General features: G+C 33.7%; 2 protein-coding genes and 1 pseudogene across 3 annotated transcripts; 1 reads left to right on the top strand and 2 right to left on the bottom strand.

The window, feature by feature from the left end:
* The first annotated feature begins 359 nt into the window (after positions 1-359).
* LOC114420965 (calnexin homolog) lies at positions 360-3,978 on the top strand. The gene is made up of 6 exons (XM_028386693.1): positions 360-532; positions 652-721; positions 1,806-2,932; positions 3,021-3,092; positions 3,177-3,293; positions 3,389-3,978. The coding sequence occupies exons 1-6, from the start codon at positions 437-439 to the stop codon at positions 3,521-3,523; spliced, it is 1,617 nt and encodes a 538-aa protein (XP_028242494.1). The 5' UTR covers positions 360-436; the 3' UTR covers positions 3,524-3,978.
* Positions 3,979-7,839: 3,861 nt separating this feature from the next.
* Positions 7,840-14,644, bottom strand: LOC114420964 (ribonuclease TUDOR 1-like). 2 transcript variants are annotated; one of them, XM_028386691.1, is made up of 17 exons: positions 14,515-14,644; positions 14,053-14,218; positions 13,794-13,868; positions 13,543-13,656; positions 13,349-13,453; positions 12,465-12,671; positions 12,164-12,391; positions 11,980-12,087; positions 11,091-11,261; positions 10,697-10,894; positions 10,246-10,608; positions 9,934-10,164; positions 9,663-9,851; positions 9,505-9,582; positions 9,222-9,416; positions 8,430-8,807; positions 7,840-8,306 (listed from the first exon to the last, which is right to left on the bottom strand). In XM_028386691.1, the coding sequence occupies exons 2-17, from the start codon at positions 14,209-14,211 to the stop codon at positions 8,118-8,120; spliced, it is 2,988 nt and encodes a 995-aa protein (XP_028242492.1). In that variant the 5' UTR covers positions 14,212-14,218; positions 14,515-14,644; the 3' UTR covers positions 7,840-8,117. The 2 variants fall into 2 exon arrangements, with proteins under 2 accessions (XP_028242492.1, XP_028242493.1); XM_028386692.1 differs by having other exon boundaries at positions 14,498-14,577.
* Positions 14,645-17,816: 3,172 nt separating this feature from the next.
* LOC114424711 lies at positions 17,817-21,737 on the bottom strand (annotated as a pseudogene).
* Positions 21,738-22,291: the final 554 nt, after the last annotated feature.

The following is a 22,291-nucleotide window of genomic DNA, read 5'->3' as shown; positions in this document are numbered from 1 at the left end:
TCTAATAATTTTATTTATTTTATACTTTTTTATCTTTAAATTTTTATATCATTAACTTTTATAGTATTTATGATGTTTTTTTTTTCACCTTTTATATTTTTTTCCGGTCAAAAGTATACACCTAGGCCCTAACCCATGCATGAAGTTGAGAAAAAAAAATCATTTTTCTAAAAAGAAAATGAAACAACTTAGAAGATTTCCTTTGAAACGGTGAAGCCGTGAGGCAGGGGTGAGATGCTAAAGTACAACGTGGCAATATATTATTGGGTACTGTCACGTGGCGCATAAAATCATTGGTTGAAACAGCACGAAGGGCAAGAGTGAGGAAGATCTATAAGTACCCTCGTCTTCGAACACCACTGAGATTTAAATTAACAGTAGAGATTGCAAAATTATCTTCCGTTTCAGGATTAGGGTTTCACCGTTACAGTGAAACATGGGAGAACCAAAACGAATCTATCTGCGTATCTTTGCGCTGCTCCTCTTCATTTCCGCCTCTTCGTTTCAGCTTCTCCGCGCTTTCGATGACGCGGTAATTCATCTTCTCCTTTTCGTTCGGTTCAATTTTTTTGTTCCGTGTGCATTGTATGCTTGGATCTCCGTTTTGGTGTTATCGTAATTGACGAATTGTTGTGTGTGGATTTGGTTTAGATCTTTTACGAGTCGTTCGACGAGGATTTCGAAGACCGTTGGATTGTGTCTCAGAAAGATGAGTACAATGGTAATTAATACAAACCTGGGTTCTTTCTGTGTGATTGCGAATTGTTTCTCTTGTGATGATTCTACTTTTTTTTAACGTTGTTTTTACGTTATTTGTTTGACATTGTTGGTTTCAAGAGAATTTCTTACGCACTTCTAGTCAGTTTTTAATCACACTACTCACATGTCACGAATAACTCCGAAATCCAAATCTATTTACATAATTGGATGAAATTGAATGATAATCTTTCTAGATCTAATGATTCTAGTCGTGCAAAACGAATCCATTAAAGGTGGTCTTGGTAGTTGAAGCAATAATCATAAGGGTCTGATAATGAGTGCCTAGCAGCAATAATAGGAGTTAAATTCTTTCAATTACTTAAGAAAATGTTTTGATGTCACGATTTTTTAATTTTTTTTACCAATAATTACTTTTTACTACTATTGATATTGATTTCTTAACAAGTGCCTTTAGAGTGTTGGTTAGCTTTTATCCTAATGTAATGACTAATGAGGGCACTAGTTGAAAACAAAAATTGAACGCTAATTAAAAGAACGTTTATTGTATTGAAAACAGAAAATTTATCCAATGTCTGTTTCTTCTGGTAATTAAAGGCATGTAATAAGGAAATCACTCGTTAGCTTGATAATAATAGTATTGTGTAATTTAACTCCCATTGTATTAATGCTCATGACACCTTGTTGTCGGATGGGATGTATCTAGTGAGAGGGATATTTATTTGTGTGAGTGAGAGGAACATATATCGATCATACAACCATAATGGTTAATAATTAAAAGCTACTTAAGAGTCACATGGACACCATTTAAAGGGTGACAACGGACATGATTTTTGTGTTCTAACTCATATCATCCGTGATAAGATTTGATGATCAATATTTGTCCCTTTTACTCTACTTTGTATGTACATTTGCAAGTGCAAGTGTGCGCTCAAGAGTATCACACTTGTTAAGTCTCTGCATATAATAATCCAATCTTTTACATCATCTAGATATATATTTTAGTTTTTAATTTTTTGCTATTGCAGTGATGATGATAGCCTGTTGCAGAATCTGATATAACATTTGATATGTCGTTTTGATTCTAGGTGTCTGGAAACATGCCAAGAGTGAGGGACATGATGATTATGGGCTTCTTGTCAGTGAGAAAGTAAGGAAATATGCTATAGTAAAAGAACTTGATGAGGCCGTGGGTCTCAAGGATGAAACAGTTGTTCTTCAGTTTGAAACTCGGCTTCAGAATGGCCTTGAGTGTGGTGGTGCATATCTAAAATATCTCCGACCACAGGAGGCTGGATGGAAATCCAAGGAATTTGATAATGAATCTCCATATTCTATCATGTTTGGTCCTGACAAGTGTGGTGCCACAAACAAAGTACACTTCATTTTCAAGCATAAAAATCCCAAGAGTGGGGAGTATGTTGAACACCATCTTAAGAATCCCCCTTCTGTCCCGTCTGACAAATTATCTCATGTGTACACGGCCATTTTGAAGTCTGACAATGAGTTGCAAATATTGATTGATGGGGAACAGAAGAAGAAGGTAAATTTCTTATCTGCTGATGATTTTGAACCCCCTCTTATCCCTCCCAAGACAATCCCAGATTCTGATGATAAGAAACCTGAGGACTGGGATGAGAGAGAGAAAATTCCAGACCCTAGTGCAGTAAAGCCAGATGACTGGGATGAGGATGCACCCTTGGAAATTGTTGATGAAGAAGCAGAGAAACCTGAAGGATGGTTAGACAATGAACCCGAGGAGATTGATGATCCAGAGGCAACAAAACCAGAAGATTGGGATGATGAGGAGGATGGTGAATGGGAAGCCCCAAAGATTGAGAACCCAAAATGTGAAGCAGCCCCCGGTTGTGGTGAGTGGAAGAGGCCAATGAAGAGGAATCCAGCTTATAAAGGAAAATGGCATGCCCCACTTATTGAAAATCCTGCTTATAAGGGTATTTGGAAGCCTCGGGATATTCCAAACCCTGATTACTTTGAACTTAAGAAACCTGATTTTGAGCCTATCGCTGCTATCGGTATTGAGATTTGGACGATGCAAGATGGCATATTGTTTGACAACATCTTGATATCTAAAGATGATAAAATTGCCGAGTCTTATCGGGAGACTAGATGGAAGCCCAAGTTTACCGTTGAGAAAGAAAAACAGAAGGAAGAAGATTCAGAAGCTGGATCAAGTGGCCTTGCTGGCTTCCAGGTAATGTCATTTTGCATTTTTACTCCACCCCCTACTTTTAACTCTCCCACTTTCAATTCTCAATAATTTTTATTCCTTATCCTTGCAGAAGAAGGTATTTGACCTGTTATACAAGATCGCAGATATTCCCTTCCTGAGTGCCTACAAGCTTAAAATATACGTAAGTAACAAAACCAAATGTCTGTTCTTTCGGAATATTATCTTTGTTGGAATATAACTTGAATTCTATCCATCACCTATTCAGGATGTCATTGAGAAGGGTCAAGAGCAACCAAATCTCACCGTTGGAATTGTTGTCGCCGTTGTGGTTGTCATCTTGTCAATTTTCTTGAGGCTCATATTTGGAGGGAAGAAGAAGCCAGTAAGTAGTGAAACAATTTAATATTCCTCTGAACTTTAAGCTTGACTCTTATTATGTTAATCTCTGAAACCCCATGTGTGTGTCTTGTTGTGCAGACAAGGGTGGAGAAGACAAACCCAGAACCCGCAGAAACTGCGAGTAGCCAAGGCAGTGGTGAGAATGAAGAAAACAAAGAGAAGGAGGAATCATCTGCCCCTGCACGTCGGAAGCCAACAAGGAGAGACAATTGAAATGATTGAAACTTGACACAGACAGGGGCGGCCATTAAAGAACACTACCGCACATAAATTTTGAGCTTAGTTTGGGCATTAGGCCAAATACCGTAGTAGGTAGCACGTTCTTGTCATTTGTCTCCTGCACCTTTCGAAAGATGATATTGCATAAGGGAGTGTAGATCAGATATTTTGTGTCGTGCTGATGATCACTTTGGAGACTTGAGCATTTTAAGCTAATTGAGGCTGTACAATCACAATTATTTTTCTAGTAATGTAGCACAGAAATCAACTCACTGTGTTACATTTCCATCTTTAAACTAGAACCCTGGTTTGAGTGCACGTGTGACGTGATCCACCATAAAGAATACGTGGGAAACATTTCCGCTGTGTGAATCTTGACTGCAATCAGGCAGAATCCTTACTTCTCTAATAATTTTTCGGAAATGTTATTAACGAATTTACTTTATAAACTTAATTGCATATCATCCTTTCAAGTGCATTTAATTTTGGGAAAGGAACATTTTACCTGTTTACTTGTAAATTAATTCATCATGACAAATTCCAATTTAGGCCACACCAATATTACCCAACTGCAGGCTTAGCCATTATATTGCGACATCCTCTACAGGCTCAAGATACAAGCTCTCTTAAACCAATACCAGCCCACTAGCTAGCTAGATTGGGAGAGAAAAAACACAAAAAAAAAAAAACAATTAGTGCATCATTGATAGCAAAAAAGCTTCACAACTGTATCAGATTGGGAAGAGAAAAAAAAAAACATTAGTGCATTATTGATAGAAGAAAACTTCACAGTTGTATTAGACTAGATCATTTCGAAATTGAAAAAGACATGCTTCAATAGCTAGCTTGGTAGAGAATGTCTTTAAATGTGTCAACATTTGAAACTTAAGGATCAAGAAATTAGTTTGGTAGAAAGATCACTTGGCATTCCCTCCATCATTTTTTGCTACTTCTCTCAACACCTCCACCAAAATACCTTATGCCATGTCTTATCATATCTAGGTGGTGTTTTAGCTCAAAATCAAAATGCATATCTAGTCAGTCTGATACAATTGTGAAGATTTTTTCTATCAATAATGCACTATTCATTTAAAAGCTTTTGAAGATATTATTGATCAACCTTTTAATGTCAATCCATGAGTGTGCTAAGGCTTGAACTTCAAGAAAACTTGATGTATAAGATGTTTAGAAAATCAAGTGTTAACTTTCTGATTGTAGACAGGTAGCCTTTTGATCAATGTTTAGCATTCTTCTAAGTAGAGTCACACAACTTTATGGTACTGTCTCAAGCAATCTTCTGAGTCCAGTTGTTAAATTACATATCATGTTTCTTGTGAAGGATATTTTCCTTTAATCGTTCCTTCTTGATAAAACAAAATTATGATGTGACAAATATCATGATGTAATATCGGTTTGTTTTTTGCGCTTCAAATTGAACTTTTCCGAGACAGTAGTAGTGAAGGATTTTGATCATTGTCTTGTTGAGTGCAGTAGTGCAGTTCTTGATTACGCGTGCTTCACTAGAAATTAGTTTCTTGATCATTACTCAAATCCAATTTCTTTGGATTGGCTTCTATTTTTAAGAAACTACCCATTCGTCAATCATTTCAGCACCTGCTAAGCTTATAATTACATCCAATTAAGCTTTTGAGCAGTAAACATAATTAATGTGCTCGTTCCTTATCATCTTTTTGAAATCTTGTTCTTATAATCATACTACTCCGAAAGAATCATATAGTTGCATTCATTCAGAACACTTAAAAATAGGTTTAATATCATAGGATTTTGTTGAGTGTTTTGTTGAGGCCAACGAGGACACAGACATTACTACAGTTGATATTGATTTGTTTGCATGATCCACATCTTTTCTTGGGATTGTGACGTTACTCCAGTTAATATTGATTTGTTGGGGGAATAATCTTGGAACTTTTCCTCACACTTAGAACGTATCTATAAAAAGGTATCTTAGGCCTTTCCTTGGGCCTTCTAACAGAAAAGAAGTTAATATTCTACATATTCATTGATTCATTGAGTGACACACAACAGTTATATAAATTGATGTTATCATAAATTATAAAGATTCAATGGTGTAAATAAGGTTGCAACAATTATTTTTTTTTTAAATTCACATACCCAAATTATACCTAGACCAATAGTCATTCAACTTTTCAAATTACATTTTTAGTGGTATATTATAAACATTTTAATGGTGAAGTTAAATAATGATATTAACTTGTAATTTATTATAAAATTTTAATTTAAAAAATACCAATTTAATGATCCCCTATTTTTAATATTTTATCATTTATTACTTTCTTATTAAAATTGCAGTTAATCGTTTTTAATGAAAGAAAAAAATTAACGATTATTTTTTTTCTATATATAAATTATAAAAAATTATCAAATTGTTGTAATAGAAAAACATGTAACTCTCTTTGTTTCTATCCAAAATCTTAAAGTTTAAGTTTATAAGACTTATTTTTACTTATGTGATGTTTAACATTTACATTCTTATTTGATATGAAACTTGACATCATACTTGTACCTCAACAAACTTCTCTAACATTCATAAGTTTTATTTCTAATTTTTTTAGATTCTATTAGATGCAAAGATTTTCATTAGTAAAAATCTAAAGAACTTGGTTTATCTTTCAAAATTCTCGGTCTCATTTTATTACGTAGATATTATTTTCAAAATGGTTATTATCTTCATATTGTTAGGCGTGTTACATCCTCATTAGCAGTTGGCCACCAGTTTACAGAGTAAGCATTGATATTGTAAAGAATACACAGGGCTTAACAGATTGCCAAAAATCAATGTTAAAAACAACATATATGGAAATAACGTGTGATATGATTGGAATAATGGTTTAACAATATCATTGTCCATTTATGACCTCCATTTTGTGTGACCAGGACACTAGGTTAAATACATCTTCCACCTCAAACCTTGTTTCTTAAATGTCACATTGATTTCTTGTAATGGCCTACGTTAACTTACTAATACTATTACGCTCAGTCGTGGCGTGTTCACTTTTTAAGACAGTATTCCACCAATCAACTATAAGTATATTTTACCAATGCAGTTGGTGGTAAAAATTTTGCTCCTTTTAATATTTTGTTAACTGCCTCTAAAACTTGTGGCAATATGCCTATATTTAATAATAAGGGTGTAAAAAAAAAAAATCAGTTTGGATTAAATCGAATTGTAATCAAATCTAAATCAAATTGATTTTTTCTCAAACTAGTTTAAGGAGAAAGGAATGCACTGTTTCCGGAACAAATTCGATTAATCAAACTGGTTTTTACTTGAATTTTTATTTTTTTGAAAAAAAAATAATTCAAAAATCGATTCAAAACTAGTCCAACTCTTAAAATTGATTAAAAACTAGTTCGGTTTAAAATTAATTTTTTAAAACTAATTCGATTTTGAATCGATTTTCAAACCAATTTAATTATTTGAATGTAAAATTAAATTGATTAAAACAGTTTGAAATCGATTGTGAACTAATTTTTACATACCCCTAATTAATACCTTCATCGTCTTAAGCGATAGTCCATTGATTCTTTGATATGCCATCAATCCACCTTTGTATAGTAGGAGAGGAGAGATAACTTTTCAAGATTATCCTTAAAAGATATGTTGGCAACGTGTATAACTTGCATTCTCAAAAAAAAAAAAAGGTATATAACTTGCATTTTGTTTATTTTTCATGGAAAATCATGAGTTGAAAAAAGTTAGAAACATTTCGTTAATAAAACAAGTAAATACATAAAGCCGCGCAAAATGTTTTCTTTAACAAGTTTTGCACAAAGCAAACGTTAAACATGAAGCATTAGAGCACTTTTTGGCTCATGAAATAGATGCTAGTGTGAAATAATCATTAAAAGTAAAATATTTATCAATATTTTAAGAAATCCATGAATCTTTTGTAACATTTGATCAATAATTAATAATCTTATTAAAAGTTACAATATATTTAAAAAACCAGTTATAAATTTTGGAAATTAAAATTGAGGGGGAGAGAATGTTTCAAAAATTATCTAATTCATCCATTGGCTTAATCCACGACATTTTATAATTTTTTTATTAAATGTAAAAACTAAAAAAAATGTTTTATAAAAATTAAACAAAAATCGTAGTATTGTTAAAAACCAAAAAACATTTACCCCTAGACACTATCATGCAATCAACATTTCTACATCAATGAAGAGTTTTACTATACAAACTCTTCATGGCGTAGCAAGACATTAAAATGTTTATGTAAAAACAATTATCCGGACATTGAACTTGAGCTCTTCTAAAAAGATCCCACAAAAACCTCAACTGCGACAAATTATTACTTCTATAAAACAATACCTCTGCTGTCCCGAGATATGAAACACCTGCCACATGCACCTTTTATTATAACATCTGTTCAAAAAATTGTCTCAGCCTACCAACAAAATTTAAAACAAAACAAAACTTACTAAGGATTACATATGGCATTTTTTTCCACTACCTTGAAGTAAAATGTTCATGCCTATAACTTGTTCATTTTCTTAGAAAATGTCTATTTTATAACTTATCGCCCCTCTTAAAATACACTCACTTTCTACCACCAGCCTTTCTAGCAGGAGGAGCAGTGTCCTCATCATCAGACTGGATATCTCCATACTGCCACATCCCGCACCTATTGGTCCGAGCTTCGCCCTGGAACGGATCCAAGTTATCAAGGGCCTGTTGTCTTTCTTTTCTGTCCCACCTATTCCTTTTTTCTAGCCTAGCAAGTCCTTCCTGGAAATTTTCACAAAGGAAACAAAATCAGAGAAGTTTGTTTCTTAGGTATCATAGAGTGTACATATCGAAGTATATGCCTTTGAAAGCAATTCAAGCAAAGGGGTGAGTAGCAATTAAAACCTGTAGCATGGCAGCATTAACACTGATATCAGAATCTACAGCAACAAGCGTTACCGCAAGCACTGGCCCAGTACCCTGCCCTTTTGCTTTCCCTCCTGACGTATCTCTCTCCTCGACCTTGGCCCTAAACTCTTTGCCACTGTTTAAAGTGAGTTCGCTCAAATATTCAGCTGCTTCTTCACCAAAATCCTCTTCCAAGTTTGGGACCTTCACATAAGCAAGGCTGCACAATTGTGCAATACCAGGAGCAGCAGATACAGATGGATCAATAGGCCGTAGCTGAGAGTAAGGTACTACTTCTTGATTTCCATAATCAATGTAGAATACTTCAAACATGTCATTTGAAGATTCAACAGGTCCTCGAGGTCCATTGACTACCTACAACATCCCATACCATTTCATAAAGAAGTTTGACTGAACAGACTAGGTGGTACAAAGTACAAGTGCAAAATGTGTTGACAAATAGCATGTGCACAAAGTGCTGAACATATAAGGAAATATCTGACTAAATAAAGTCTCATCTCAGATCCTGGCAGTAAAAGAATTGTTTAAAGGATTGTGTTCAAGATGAAATATTGCTTAATGAGATGAAACCACGTAACAGTAATACTATGGGTTTAAAATTCTACTAGCTGGCTTTAATTATGCAATTAAAAGTATCAACAGGTTTATTAATGGAAGAAAAGACGTTTCCATGACTTATAAAATGAGATATTTCTCATCAATTTTTTCATCTATAGGATGGCAATGTCTTATCAATAGTATGGTACAAAACTAAAAGTAAGAACTTACCATTGCCCGATACCAAGATTTATCAGCACCAAAAAGACAAAGGACCATGTCACCCTTCTTAGGATTGAAAGCTCCAAGCAGAGGAGCTTCTTGAAGGTTCAAAAAAGAAAGCTGTTGCTGAACGGATGCTATCCTTTGATCCCCAACAGGCTGGACATAGAATTTACCTCCACCCAATACTTCTGTTACTGACACCTAAGAACATATAACAATGGGGCAAATCATTCAGCATTTTTCGATACAAAAAGAAAGGCCATTTATAATACAACAGTATACTAAGAACCTTGAGCACTTCTTGCTGTTTGTTCTCAACAGGTGCACCATTAGATACTTCCTCCCCTTCAACATAATTCTCCCAAATCTACAATATAGATCACTTTAGAACAGTTAAAAGTAAAATAACAGTGGCAATGTCAGCATGATTTGGGACCTCCTCCTTACTTTCAGCTTTTGCTTCTTGGCAGATTGTTCGGCTTGCTCCAGAAGATGAAAATCAGGAATTCTGTCACTGCCAAAGGAGGTTTGCAGCTTTGCAAGACCAGCTTCGAGCAGTGTAATTGCCATATTGGTCCTTGACTCCCATAAGGAACCCAAGAAAGTTCCAGTTCGGTCAACAGTCTCTACCTCAATCTGAAAATTAAAAAATATATTTTATTAAGAAAAAAATTGACAACATGGAGGAATTTTAAGTTTACAGATGAAACCTAATTACCTCAACATCTCTCTGCATTATTTTCCGCCTCATGAGTGCGATGGCTTCGTCAGAATATGGCTCATCGCGACCAGGACATCTGACACCAGAAAATGAAAAGGCAATACTGCAAGTTTCTTTTGGAATTAACAATTTAAAGCGATGGCCACCAAGGACATATTCCACAACAGCAGGGATTTTTCTACTTCGGTGAAGGAAAGGCAAGAAATCTTTGGCTTTCTTTGCTGATGCCTAAAATGAATCAAAAGTGGGGAAAAGATTTAAGAATGTTTCAGAGTAAAAGTTAAATAGTACAATTAACATTTTTCTCACTGTGGTCAAGTCAGTTATATGCATGGCTGGAGAATCCTTGGCAGAATGGATCCCTTTTTTTCCAGAAATAGCACGTGATTCAGCAGTAAGAAGAGCATCATAGTAGTTTGATCTCTCTTCAAAGTCGCGGTGTCTAATGACAGTTCCAAAGCCACGGCTAACTATCAACTCCCCAACATTCACCCCATTTTGCTGACTTCCAGCTGGTGGAACAGATGAAGGGGCATCAACACCATCAGCCTTAACAGTGCTGGGTAGGAATACTGATCCAAAATCCATTGCTCTAGCTTCAGGAGCTCCTGATGGAACAGCAGATCCATCTGCTGGACCAACCTTTCTAGAATACTCCATTTGAACGTTTACCTGAAAACAGGTGTAATCGATTAATTATAACAGTATTCACCAATGATAGCAATATAAGCCATTACATATTTATATTATATTTTCATACTTGACGACCAATGAGGCGTGTTCTCAAGAACTCCTTTGCTTCGCGAGCATATGGAGCTGGTTTTTCATCTCTACGAGGATTGCCCACTTTTGGACACCTAATACTTGAAAGGTTGACTCGCCGCTCTGCTAGTGGACTGCCATATGGAATCGAATCATCAGCAACAATGATGCAATCTCCACTAACAACCTCAACCACCTGGAAAAAGATAAGTCCAAAAAATAGACTTAAATGAATGAAGATTGAATATTTGGGATAAACTAATACAACAACTACAATATATGTGGATCACACAACGTCATTGGCTTTGGTCAAAAACCAAATCCTCAGGGATATTATTCACCATGAGATCCTTTTTAATTTGGGATAAACCAATGGTTAGAGAAAATTTTACCTTTCCTGTAAAATTCTGGTCATGTATTGCCTTTGAATTTGTTGCTGGTGGTACATAGTTTGTCCAAATCTTTAACCTGTTTTTCTTTGCCTGAAGCTCTGAAGTCTTCAGCTTCCGCTTTGCCTCTTCTTCCATCATATTTGCACTCCATTCAACATATTTGGCAAAGCCCTGATTGATTGAAGAAATTAAAATGATAGAGATTCTCAGGCTACTTTAAGTGATATCTCATCAGATGAAGAGACAAGGAAAAACATTCAAATCTCCCTCCAGAAAACTAATACATATCACTTTAGCACAATTACAAAAGCTATTGGCTAAGAAACCAGAGACTCCAACTAAAATGTCAGAAGTATATTGGCTTATTGCATTAAAACTAAAATAAACAAGAACAAAATAGCTAAAATTGACAATTAAGAAGCACATATACTAAAGCTTAGTTTATTATACAAAGAACAAATTGGCCAAGCTTTGGAGACAATGTTCTACCCATACAATCTTTGGAGAAAATATCCTACCCATACAAACAGTATTGATGCTTTCTTTTGAAGGGCAACTCGTTCCTATGAACACATAAGTCTGCGCGAATGGTAAGCACAATTTTTCCATGTCAAATCCATAGTTGGTATATAGTTAATAAAATACTTTTTTGAAGCTTCAATACATTCTGTACCATGTTCATCAAATATATGTCAATCACAGATAGATCCTAATAATGGACACCCCCTCAAATTAAGTTTCAAGTGGCTAAAAGTTTGTTGCTGCTCACATAAGCCAATGTGGTCATGCAAAAGTGGAAAACTATTGCAGGAAATATTAGAAGTCCAACATGAAAATTGTTAAAACAAACTAAACCACAGTAATATCACTGCACAAGTGAAGCACTTACATTTTCCATAAGCTCCAATGCCAGGTCTTTTGCTGAGTCACCATCAGGATAATACACTGACCCAATCAAATTGTTGTACTTATCAACACCTTCCAGGACAATCCGAACCTACATGCCCACTTGGTGTTTACAATACCCGCAGAAAGGAAACATGCAAAATAAGTTACAGAAGCAGATTACCCACATCTCGGTTCAATACTCTAATCTCAGTGAAAAATTTAGCTTCATGTGCAAAAGGATCAGCAGTAGTTTCAGCAGATGCAGATGCCAATGCAGATGTGGAGGCTGCAAGTCTTTGGGCAGATGTTAGTGGGGCTCGAGGTTCCCCAGGTACATCTCCATTAGTCGCATCAGCTGTAACCTCTGATTCAGTAGCACTTTCAGGTACAGCTCTCCTTCCCATTTGTGGGGCCTAATTTAAAGGAAAACAATTATTTGCATGCTTAGGAAAGGGTAGAAATAGGAACAGCATTTATGATATATACCTGAATTCCAGCAACAAAAACTTGGACAAACTGAAATTCTGGGAGCAAATAGACGCGTAGGGTACTGCCATCGCGAGCCTGCTCAACAATTCCTTCCATGGGACTGCCCTTGTTAGCATCTAATAAAGCCCTAGCATTAAAGTTGCTAGAGTCACCAATGGCCGATGGAGGTAGATTTCTGATGGATGCCTCAGCAGCACCAGGAATCTGCAATCAGCAACAAAATCATATATGGTTTACTCGTGACAGATTATATAATATGTTAACTATGTTAGGAAGGGATGGGAATTATGCTTTTTCTATTTTCTGTCACACTACAGCATCAACCTGTTTGGTCAGTTTGAATGGAAGAATATAGCAGTAGGTCAAAATTCTACCATATAAACACGCCATTGTTTATGGCGCTGCCATAGCAGGCCTCCCTTCAAAGATTGCCTATGGCAGAGGGGTCAAAAAACGCCACTTTATAGTGTTTTGGCAGAGCTATTAGGGTTATTTAACAACATCGAAACTAACATGTAAGGCGACAAAAAATTACTCATTTCCATAATACACAGCAAACATGCAATTAAGTCAACATTTAAATAACATACGTAGATAAGGAAACACTTTACATCAGCAAAGATGCCAAACAGAATCCGCACTGGTTTAAAGTTCGCAAAGATGCCAAAAAAGCTAGGGGTTTGCATGTAATTTTTAAAGTTGCGAGTAACGCACACCCTATTCGTTACAATTAACGCACGCCTTGTTCGTTAATGACAGTAACCAAGGGATTTGCATGTAATTTTTAAAATTGCAACTAACAGACACCTTGTTCGTTGCAACTAACAGACACCTTGTTCGCTACTGTCTAACGGTCCAACACTAAAAACTCATATACGAACCTTGCTCCAACGACCAAGGCCTTCTTGTTTAGCTTGTTCTTCCAACCGTAACAATTCTGCTAGGTAAGGACTTGCCTCGCCCTTCTGTTGCCCTTGCTCTCTTATCTGCACCAACAAAACCACAATATAACAATTCACCAATGCAGAAATAATTCAAACACCACACATCCACACAGAAACACACGGCAATCAACCTTGGCCCATCCTGCAGAAACAACCAGCATTGCAACATTCTTATCCCCAATAAAAACTGTGCCAAAGTCACGATTTATCGATGGCACAGTGTAGTCAACTCTGAAGGCCACCTCCTGTTCCAATCATATACCAGGTCAGAGGCTTTGAAAAAAATGAAAAAAAAAATACTGATAAATATTTTACTTTTAATGATTACTTCACACGAGTAAGCGCAACTAAAGTGACCAAAAAAAAAATACAGTTTGCCTACCTTCCCAATGCAAAGCTTCCGTAGAAACTCTCTACTTTCCCACGCAAACGGCTCATCTACACCACCTCTACGCGCCTATCAAAATTTTTAAACAAAGAACTTTAATGTAAACACCTCAGCAGTAGCACAGAAAGCATTTTCAATTTTGAAATTAGAATACGGAAAACATCATAAACCACAAAATCGGTACAACAGAATTTCAAAAGAATTTCAATTCACAGTCACAGCAATTTCAATTCCATGAACCAAGTAAAATTACCAGTCTAGGAGCCATTAGAGATGATAACGTGATGGACTTTTCAGGCAAAGGACCAGGTTTGCCGGTAGGCATGGCCATGATGACCACGCAATCCCCCGAAGGAACAGCTTTCACCTTTCCTCTGTACCATCCCGTCGCTCCACTCGCTGATGACGCCATTTACAATCTACGATATCCACACACACAGATTCAAATTCAAATTCAAAACAACAAAACTTTTTCTATTTATCCACGATACATTCACAGATCCACAGCGTGCATGCATTAACAGAACCACCGAAAATCAAAACAACAGAACATATGCACGATGGAGAATTGAAGTTGAGATCCGAATACAGAACAAAACATGTAATCTGAGTGCATGCAGAATAGAAGAAACAAAAATAAAGAGCAAAATAAATTGGGAAGATCTAAGAAGATTGAGGATTGACAGAGAAGTGAGAGCCTCTCAGAGAAACAAACCAGGATTCAGCGGCGGCGGATCACAATGCAGGGAGGCTAGAAAGAGAGATAGTTCTGTTGTGTGTTTATATTAATGGCAATGTTAACGACGAGAGTTCAATTCTACAAACTCAGTGAGTGTGTAACCCTCTTTTTCCAACAAAATTACGGAAATGCCACTTTGAAATTCAAACTTACCAAACCAAATGTCTGCACCCTCTCTCCCTCGTCATAATTCATAAATGACGTTTTTTTTAGTGTATTTTGTATTTTTTTTTCTTTTTTTTAATCGAAAAGAAAATAAAATACTCATTCTTTTGTTAATTGAAAAACTCTTTTAACTAATTCATATATGTTAAGAAAAATAATTGTTGTATTAAATTTATCAATTATTTGTATTATAATTCTAAAATTTCTATTTTTTTCTTTATTTTCTTACTTGTTTCTGAATAATGTTTGAGAAAATAATAATTAAGTAAGAATATGTAAAAAAAAAATTATTAATACATCTAGAAATTATAAAAGGGTTTTATAAAAATGGACAAGCAAATTAAAAAAAAAACTTATATTTAAGAATGGATGGAACGATGTAAAATTCCAATACATTCACGTGTGAAAATAATATATAATATATTTAGTAAAAAAATTTGTATTTAATTATTATTGTGTAATATTTCTTTTGATCAACAATAATTACATCCCACAAACAAGATTAATCTTTCACATAATCAATTTGAAAAAAATTAATTTTTGACATAAGAAATTAAAGAACTTTCATAATATTTCAGGAATAAAGAAAAAAAAAAGAGTTTATCTTATCTTTATTCAAAGACAAGTAAATTTGTTACATTATTACAAACTATTGTCATTAATAAATAAATAAAAATGGAGTTTATATATAAAAAAATTCAATAGAATTTATTATTGTGAAATTTTTAAAAGTTTACATTAAATGATTTTTTTATTACCTATATTAAATTATTTGACTTTTTTATTAAATACGACAGTATCTGTGTTTATTTATATTTGTGTTTTTTTAAACCAACAAATAAGATAAATTTTCTTGATTCTATTAAAAATTTAAAATAGTTGTGTGGTTTTTTATACTATTCCTTTTTTCTTTCACTTCAATACATATTTAAATTAATTAAAAATTAAGAGACAAAGTATAACTATAATTGATAAAAATAATAATTAATAAACGATAAACAAATAAAAAAACAATTTTTGTTCAAAAGCTGACAATTAAAAAGGAACAGAGGAAAGTATTTTATCATGGATCTTGTTAGTAATCTTAGGATATTGGATTTTTTTTATATCTTAAAATATTGGTTAAAAAATTAAAATGTAATTAGATTTATAAATTATTGTCTAATTTTTGGAGTTTTACATATAAAAAAAACTCAAGAGAATTAATTCACCGTTGTGAACTTTTAAAAAGTTTACATTAAATATTTTTTTATTACCCGCATTAAATGCCTCAGCTTTGTTATATTTAATATATTAGGAAAATGTCAAAAGCATTTATTAACACTATAAACTGAGTCACATATCTTAGCTTAATTTCTTATATTAAATATTTAATTTCAATTAATTTACAAACTAATTCTAAAAAATATTTCTTGACCGTCTCAAATCACTCTTTATTAATCTTTACATCTATATTTTATTTTCTTAACTGCTCACTCTTTTAATTTATCTTTTTAGCTTTATTTTATAATTTAATTTTAAGTTTTTTTTTGAAAAAAACTTATCTTATAATTAACAACAATATTTTATAAAAAAACAAAGTATTTATTATAAATCTACAATATTTTTAAATTTTTTTATTCATTATGAATTTTAATTGTAATATTATTTATAAATTAAAAAATAATTATTTATTATAAATTTTAATTATATAATAAAAGTAAATTTGTCTTTTGAATTACACAGACTAAAATATACTGATTTTAATATTTTTTTTAACAGTAACCGTCAATGATCACCTTTCTATCTATAAATTAAAATAGAGCATGTGCAATTATCTTCCCATGTGTTTATCAGCAAAGGTAGCATCATCTTTGTTTTGGACACTTTTCTTGGCATAACTCATGAGAACACATAGCCCACGTAGCAAATTAATAATTTATGGATCTTGTTAGTAATCTTAGGACATCGATTAAGTTAAAAAATTAAAATGATTATATAAGAGTAGGATAAAAAAGTAATTAAACCAATAAATTATTGTCATAAGTAGCAAAATGTTGGAGTTTTACATAAGAGAATCAAGAGAATTCACCATTGTGAAATTTTAAAAAGTTTACATTAAATGTTTTTATTACGTATCCACATTAAATGCCTTAACTTTGTTATATTTAATATATTAGGAAAATGTCAAAAGCATTTATTAAGACTATATAATTTAATTTTTCTAGATAAAATATGTTGGCTTCGTTATATTTATTTTTTTACTGCTGCTTTGTTATTTAATATGATAGAAAAATGACCCAAGACTTTATTAAGCCTACATAATATTATTTTGAAGATAAAATATATTTGTGTTGATAAAAAATTTCAAAATTTTGATTTTATTCCATAAAAATTTATTTATATAAATTAAAATAACAATCTTAAACAATTGTGTTTTTAAAAAACCATTTTTCCATGAGAGTATTTTTAAGAGTTTTTTTTAAAGATAAGTGTTTTTAGAAGTTGTTATTTTTGCCGAGACAAACGTTTTATCTTAATCTCATATATTGAATATTTAATTTTTATTCTTTCAAATATACTTTTTAATTTTAATTTTAATTTCAATTTAGTTTTCCAACTACTTTTTAAACAATCTTTCTCGACTGTCTCAAATCACTCTATATTTATCTTTACATCTATATTTTATTTTCTTAACAACTTATCTCGTTTGATCTATCTTTTTAGCTTTATTTCTAAATTAAACTTTAATATTTTTTTAAAAAACCATCATATAATTAAAAACAATGTATATCAAAATACAAAGTATTTATCATAAATCAAAATATAATTTATGTGTTAAAAAATTATTAATTATATCAAAGTAAATATTTATTTATCATGTGGAATGCTCAAACTAAAATACTAGTTTTAAATTTTTTTTAAGAGTGAATCCTGGGTCTTCCCCGATTTAGCAAAAGTTAGGAAGAATGAAACCCGAGATGTTCTTAAAAATTAAAGAAGAAGTAAGGATGTCAATATGATTAAAAAAAGAGTAATTTTCAATAATCATCTTTCTATCTATAAATTAGAATAATAACCATCTTGAAGGAGGGTACTTTTTGAGATTATTTTTTAGCAGGGGCATTTTGAAATGAGAGTATTTAAGAGTTGTTATCACTTTCATTGAGACAAGGCATGTTTAGCGAGGAGGTCAGTAGCACCAATCCTATTCCTTTCCCTAAACACATGACAGATGGCGAAACTAGAAAGCAGCCTAGACATGCTCCTAATGTGATGCACTAACTCTTGACAACAGCATTACGAGACAAGGTTAACAAATGGTCGAGGAATCCAACTCAACTGTGATATCAAAGAAAACCACAAGCAAGAGCTATTTGAAATTCATTCAAGACAACCCAAATCTCAGCATCAAAAAGGAGTCCCTAACAACGCTCATTAATTTGTTTAACATGTGTATTATATCGAGTAAATGTGTATGTTATTGTTTGCAAAAATAGTTTATTTCCTATAACTCGATGACCTCTACCCTACCTTTTTTGAACTCCATGTGAAAATGATTACATTCATACATGCTGACGCCGTTCTAATAAAGTTGCTTAAGGACCCAAGCCCAAAACCCTGGGAGGGTAAGTAGCAGTAACTGGATCAGGAAACTTATCATTTGGCCCCAGATCTTTGATAGGTGGGCGCTGTTTATGGTGATTGGTAACCTCTTGGTAAGTCATTGCCAACTCCGGAGCCTGCAAATAAAGGCTAGGTATAACATGACAAATTCATAATCAAGTCTTAGCTTTTGCTAGTAAAAAAATCTAGAAGACAACAAACATACAATGTGATCACAGTTAGGGGGAGCATAAATGCCCGTGGTGATGGTAGTTCTTCTAGTTCCATCAGGTGGTGGATCAGAGATGTTTTTAAGTCCTGTTGGTACTACTATCACAGGTAAACCAACAAGATTTCCTAGGCAAACTTTCTCCCAGTCTGTTGCACTGCCAATGAATGCATCCACGCTAAACGACTCTCTTATTTCCTTTATGAGCTTTCCCCGTGCTCTTTGTGCCTGCATACAATATTTGAAAATAATAGAATGACATCAAATCATTGATTTAAATTAAAAGATGTGTTGTATTTTAATTCAATTATTTAAGGGAACCAAATAAATGATTAACCTGTATATAGTCCACGGCTGGAATTAAGCCAGCACGGCGCAGTTCAGTGGGCCACTGATCTTGAGCTTCATACACATTATCCTCGCCTGAGCGTTGCCACTCATCAAAGTGGGCCAGCATGTCAACATCCATTGTGAAATTTAAGATACCTTGAACAGAATCAACTGTGTAATTCAGTTTGTAAGGGACCATCTTGACACGCCTTTTGATTCAAGAACATGAACAACCTCAGTTGACACATCAAAAGAAGTTCAAGTCTCATGTCTTGTCCTAACAACATTCAAGAAATGCAAATAAATGTCTATGATTTTCCTCAATCCCTCTTTTACTATTACATCATATCACTTATCATCCTTACACTTGCTTTTTTATTTCTCTCACTAGTTGCCAATTGTCAAATAGGTTATTAGTGTCCACCAATAATTTTTGCTTAGTGAAATTACTTGAATGACTAACCTCCATTTCAGCATCATCAAGATATCCAACAGTCAACTTTGTAATGTCAACCAGGAATCGATCATCAAGGGAGCTATGTTTTGATGAGGGATCATCAAGATCTTTTCCACCAACAATATCGAGAATAATAGCACAATCAGTTGCAGATCTACAGAAAGGGCCAATCTTATCCTAGTAGAAAGATTACATGTAAGTTTAACATTCACAGCATCCTACAAATAACAAGGGATAATTTGAGTTTTACCCAGCTTTCTGCTCATTACACCACTTCGACCAATAGTACCAAAATTTGGGTGCAATGCTGTCACTCCACATCGAGTTGCTGGAAAAGTTATGGATCCAGCTGTTTCTGTACCAAATGCAAATGGAACCATACCTGTAATACAATAAATAAAAACACATAGCGGAATAACACATATGACTCACTTATATAAAGAAAACTAAAATTTTAAGCATATTCTTTTTTTTTTGTGTGTGTGTACAATAATTGATAAAATAAACCATACAATGGAAAGGACCTATAAAGATAAAAAGGAGACAAAGATAGACAAAAATAAGTGCAGGCATTAATAGAAGATAACCTCTAAAAAGTACTACCTGCTGAGGTGCTTGCTGCAGGTCCAGCAGATGACCCAGTAGAAAATTCCTCAATATTCCATGGATTCCTAGTTCTGCCACCAAACCAGATATCATCATATGCCAATGATCCAGAAACAAGCTTTGCAACAAGAACTGCCCCAGCGGACTTCAACCTGTGTTAAACTATATCATCAACTGTACACAAAATGGTAGCCAAAAACACAATTTCTGGTAGATTTACATTTGTCATAGATATTACCTTTTATAGACCCAAGCTTCCATGTCAATAACTTGATTTTTGAATGATTTTGATCCCGAAGTCATTTTGTATTTGGGCACTGATATTATGTCCTTCAATCCATAAGGAATCCCATGAAGAGGCCCTTCAATAAAGACCAATATTCAATTTAAAATACTCACAGATTATAAAGATCATCCTGAAAGAAAGTAGAAGGTGACAACTTTCTAATCTTAATAATACAGCTCTGTTTAAACAGAATGAAGTCTATTACAAGGTATGCGATAGAAAGACCTAAATTCTTGTTAATTCTGTAATCATTAATAAAAGGCGTTCTATCCTTTAAAAGTTATTTTTGCTGATATATATTGTTCAGGATGTATAGGAATCTTACACGGATGATGGTAGGGTGGTTAAGGTTTCAAAATAGTTTGTTTGTCCATATTGACTTATTGATCATTCTAAAACTAAAAGTATCAAGTGGAAGGTAAATAAAATAAAAACAAATCACTTCTGAATGTTCAAATGCTTGGAGAAAAATAACTACCCAGATAGACTCCACGGTTAAGCAACTTATCTGTTTCTTTTGCTTGCTCGTGTGCCAGTATAAGTGGCTATGGCTTCAATAGTAGGGTTGTACCTGATGTTCATTCCACATTACATAGTTAATCGGGAAGATATGTTTCAAATACATGAATTCAAGTCACAAAAAACACAACACAATACATGTTACTACAATTGCTAGCAAATTAGCATTCCAATACTAGTACTACTTTTTCAGTCTCCGCAAGAATATTTGTGTAAGCTCCAGAGAAGTAATTTGTTTTTGATGAGTTCTGCAAACTCAAGAACCTGATTTGAAACATGAGAGAAAAAAAAAGCCATTCGTGAAATAGTAACACATACTAAAATGTTTATATGAGATAGTAGTATAATCAAGGCCATTCATGATGGATCACTTACACTCATAAAGGCAATATCTTCTTCAGATTCAGGTCTCTGTATCCCAGAGATGGAAGGATAGTTGAAGCTTTTTTTTTTCAAAATGAGTTGGTTGAAAGTTCCAATCAGCATTGAAGACTAAAGGAGAGGGATAATCCAGCCACCCATTCTTAGAAGCTACAAGTTTTCGATTAGCTCTTATGATTGGAATATTGAATTCATTTTCACCCTCGGCAATCTCTCCAATCTAAGAGGAACAGAATTAGTCACCTCACCACACCAAGCATCATAGTCACAACAAGCTCACAAGTCACAAGTCAACAAAATTACCTGTTTATCCTCGAGGAAGTTGGCATCAAGTAGTCCAAAGAAACATCCTAGGCTGGAAACATAACATTTCTTGTCTGATAATTGACGTTAGTTTTTACTTCCCTGATTGATTGCAAAACAAAAGAACAGACATAATGAAAATAGCAAATTATAAATTAAAGAAATGCTCACAAGTCACAACACTTGGTGCCTGAAGATTGACCGAGCAATGTCTGGGATACGATCCCGACTTATTTCATTTTTTTCTTCTATAACTATAAATTTATGAGGAAGTATTTCCAAATAAGTTCTTGCAATCGTCATTCATAAGTCATAAGCAATCAGGAACTAACCTGCATTTTCTGGCAGAATATTTTCGATATTCTTTTAACGGTTCTCACCTGTTGTACATTTGTGAGGGGTAAAAAAGCATTGTATTTTTTCGTAAAATATATAAAGGGGTGAGAAATAAGCAGTAAAACTGCATTGAATTAAATTCATTTATTTATTGAGAATGACAACATAATTTTTGGTAAACTATACGACTGTAGGAGTAGAGTAACAAAATTTGGTATTAATTTCCAAAAATGGTAATGCAACAGTTGAAACTAACTTGGCTACGAAAGAAAAGTGAGAGATTTACCATGTTTGTTAGGTTTCCGCTGGAACAAAAAGTCGGTGATAGAGAAGAGGAGTAGGAAGAGTGAACAAAGGCGAGAAGCAGAAGAACGTGACAGCAAACTAGAGTTCTTGAAAAGTGGAAGCTGATTGTGGCACCGCTACCACGTGTAAATTATGTAACTGCTCTCTGAGATCTCTCACTCACTCACCTTGGAGTCTGTTCTTTCTGTAAATAAATTTGATGCTTCTTTCATCTTACTTTCAATGTTAGAAAAGTAACAGAAAACGTTGA

The sequence above is a fragment of the Glycine soja genome, chromosome 8 (assembly GCF_004193775.1).
Source record: "Glycine soja cultivar W05 chromosome 8, ASM419377v2, whole genome shotgun sequence".
In the NCBI taxonomy this organism is placed as follows: Eukaryota; Viridiplantae; Streptophyta; class Magnoliopsida; order Fabales; family Fabaceae; genus Glycine; species Glycine soja.
The sequence above is the reverse complement of the archived record's forward strand: the minus strand, read 5'-3'. Positions and strand labels throughout refer to the sequence as shown.

Coding starts and splice junctions, on each gene's coding strand:
- LOC114420964 (XM_028386691.1), bottom strand. CDS start 14,211: ATGGCGTCATCAGCGAGTGGAGCGACGGGATGGTACAGAGGAAAGGTG. Junction 13,657..13,793: donor GGAAGCTTTGCATTGGGAAG/GTAGGCAAACTG, acceptor TGATTGGAACAG/GAGGTGGCCTTCAGAGTTGA. Junction 10,609..10,696: donor CACGCCTCATTGGTCGTCAA/GTATGAAAATAT, acceptor ACCTGTTTTCAG/GTAAACGTTCAAATGGAGTA.
- LOC114420965 (XM_028386693.1), top strand. CDS start 437: ATGGGAGAACCAAAACGAATCTATCTGCGTATCTTTGCGCTGCTCCTC. Junction 722..1,805: donor TCAGAAAGATGAGTACAATG/GTAATTAATACA, acceptor TTTTGATTCTAG/GTGTCTGGAAACATGCCAAG. Junction 2,933..3,020: donor GTGGCCTTGCTGGCTTCCAG/GTAATGTCATTT, acceptor TTATCCTTGCAG/AAGAAGGTATTTGACCTGTT.